The sequence below is a fragment of the Olea europaea genome, chromosome 17 (genome assembly GCF_002742605.1).
Source record: "Olea europaea var. sylvestris chromosome 17, O_europaea_v1, whole genome shotgun sequence".
NCBI lineage: Eukaryota > Viridiplantae > Streptophyta > Magnoliopsida > Lamiales > Oleaceae > Olea > Olea europaea.
The window spans coordinates 1,336,227-1,339,129 of NC_036253.1; the positions used below are offsets into that span (position 1 = coordinate 1,336,227).

Consider the following 2,903-nt stretch of genomic DNA (forward strand, 5'->3'; position numbering starts at 1 on the left):
GCTTTTGGTATGAGGTGTGAGAAATTCTTGAAATTTCTTTTTATTAATACTCTCGAGCTATGTTAATGGCTTAATCCGTGACACAATCCACTCTTTCTTTAAACCCTTGTGGCAATACTATTTTTCTAAACTCTCAACCCAAATGAACTTTTTCTTGCATTTTTCTAGCCCCAATGAATCTACCCAACTTCTTAATCTGATATTGAAGTTGTTTCCAAAAGAAACATATAATACAGATTTATGAATACAGTCAAGCACCATTATTATTATTTTTTTTATTTTTTATTTTTTTTTAACTTTCACATATGTTTTCTGCAAATTGCTTCTTCCAACAAATTGTGTAACAGGAAAACAAAATCAAAACCTGCAGCAATATACTAGGACACCATGTTACAGTGAAAATTGCTCTATCTAGTGATATGGGCAATGAATGAATCCAATTCCTTTCGAGACACACCACCTGCATCAGTTGACATCCTAACAGCAGCAGCAACTTCTTCTGCCTTCTTCCTTATCTCAATTCCTTCGTCTGACGCCATCAGTCTTCTCACAACGTTCTCAATCATCGATGCTTTCACTAGTTCCCCGTGCTGTGTCCATTCCCTTACAAGAATACCGATCTTCAACATATCTGTCATGAACATGGCGTTTCTTGGCTGATCGGAGTGCATTGGCCAGGCTGCTATTGGCACTCCCATTGTAATACTTTCTATGCAAGAATTCCATCCACAATGACTCATAAATCCACCAGTAGATGGATGAGCCAGAATTTCTGGTTGTGGTGCCCAATCTCTCACCACCATTCCCACTCCTCGTGTTCTCTCCTCGAACCCGTCAGGTAACTCAGCTCGTCTAACTTCTCCTTCGAGCACATCTCCTTTATCTGCATCTCTCAGAACCCAAAGAAAATTCTGTTTGCTCTGTTCTAACCCCAGCGCAAGCTCGTTGATTTCTTCATCTGACATTGAAACTGTCGTCCCAAAAGATATGTAGATAACAGATTTTGGATCTTTTTTGTCAAGCCATTCTAAACACTTATGCTGGCTATTCGAGTATAACTTCAACGGAAGAATTGGTCCAACTGCCCATGCCTTCCGGCTCCCAACAATCTCTTCCCTTGCCAATAGATCAACATAAGTTCCTTCTATAATTCTACTGGTATTGTATATATCTCCAGCTCTGATATCCAAATGTTTAATCTGCGAAACTGCAAATTCTTTAAGTTCATCGGTTGAACATCCTTCCCAAGAGGGCAACTCTTTTGGTAGTTCTGCTGGGAACGGTTTACCAATCCCTTCCCATACATATGAGACCTGTGTGAACGTTGAGGTGCAGTTAAATACATAGGATTCTGCATTCGGAATTGTTGCAATATCCTGAACTACGTAGCCCATAAGAGAGTCGTGAACTACGATAATTCTTCTCACCGTAGAGGATATATCTCGTAAGTACTCAAAAACCGATTGGCGCAGGTTCATTGAGGCATTCCACGCTGGTTGCATATGTGCAGGGAATTTATTAGTCGAGTTTGGATTTGGAGAAGGAGAGACAAAGGGTGGCGTAGGAAGATCATGAAAACGGATCTTATCTACATCTTGAGGGTTTAATCCGTTAACGCGGAGCTTGGCTTGGTGGTTGTGGGTGGTGGAGCCGACGAAGTAAACCGGAATCTTATATGAGGATATTAAGCAGGAGAGTTGCAGAAGCTGATTGAGGTGACCTTGAGCAGGAAATGGCACCATCATTACAGCTACTTGAGCTTTTTCTTCCATTATTGGAAGCTCGTAGTTTGGATGATTGTTGCAGATAGCCATTGGTAGTGAGTTCAAGTCAATGACTGGGATTTTAATAATACTTTTCTTCAGCCGACAATTTTGAATTTTAACTGATATTTCGATTTTCAATCAAATGTGATCGGTGCATTTTGTCCTTATTTCAATCTGATGTCACTCCATCTACAACGTTAAGGAAAATATGGAATTGGAAAATGTGTTTCTAGAATGAACAAGATAGCATAATATTACAATATAGTAATAGGCATAGAAAAATAGTGACAAAGGGAACACTGGCCGGCCAATTGTCCAGAATTTGGATAAGTGATTGGACAATAATTTGATTGGGTAATAAACAAACATTTTGGATGACGTTTTCGGTATGTTTAGTGCACTCGACTGAGAGACACTATAAAAAAACATGTTAAAATCTTGTTTATTATTTCGTCGTGTAATGGTGTTTAGTTTTATGTGTCAAAATTTTCCTTTATGTTTCGATAAAGTAATCATGTTTAGCAGCAATGCTTGTTATTCATGCGATATAGGATATCTACTGCAATATATAATCATGTCGATTATCATGCATTTCAATTGAATCGATATTGTTAAACTTCAATTTCGCACTTAAGGTTGAATTGCTAATTGCAGCTCTCATGGGCTCCCAACTGTTTGGTAATGAGGCCATGAGAATTAGGACAAAATATCTTGCCAATTCCATGTATAGCTCTATCTTCTCTTGCCATTGCTCTCACTTGAACCAAAAGCTTTGATACCAGTTGATATGGATTATAGGAACAATGCATATTATCAAGATCAATTAATAACACAAAACGGGAAAACAAAAGCAATAATAAAACACGAAATAGAGTGCGTCACTCAAGAGAGCTATGCACTAGGTATCATTGCCGAAATTCCCTCTATGGAAGAAGACAATTACACGGTGTTAATGACTCAGATGCTCTCTCAATTTTCTCTTTACAATAATATACTTAATGGAGGGCCGTCCTAATACACTTTATATAGGAGGAAAATATTCGAACGACCTTATACATTGTGCGAATTTCTCAAAGCACCTTTATAACACTTAAAAATTTCAGGGGGCCTACCACATCCAGTCCCTTATCAACCTTA

The 2,903-nt window shown here is 38.4% G+C and overlaps 1 protein-coding gene across 1 annotated transcript; it reads right to left on the minus strand.

The window, feature by feature from the left end:
- Nucleotides 1-237: 237 nt before the first annotated feature.
- On the minus strand, nucleotides 238-1,843 carry LOC111365958 (zeatin O-glucosyltransferase-like). The gene has a single exon (XM_022986540.1). The coding sequence runs from the start codon at nucleotides 1,812-1,814 to the stop codon at nucleotides 408-410; it is 1,407 nt and encodes a 468-aa protein (XP_022842308.1). The 5' UTR covers nucleotides 1,815-1,843; the 3' UTR covers nucleotides 238-407.
- Between the last annotated feature and the right edge of the window lie 1,060 nt (nucleotides 1,844-2,903).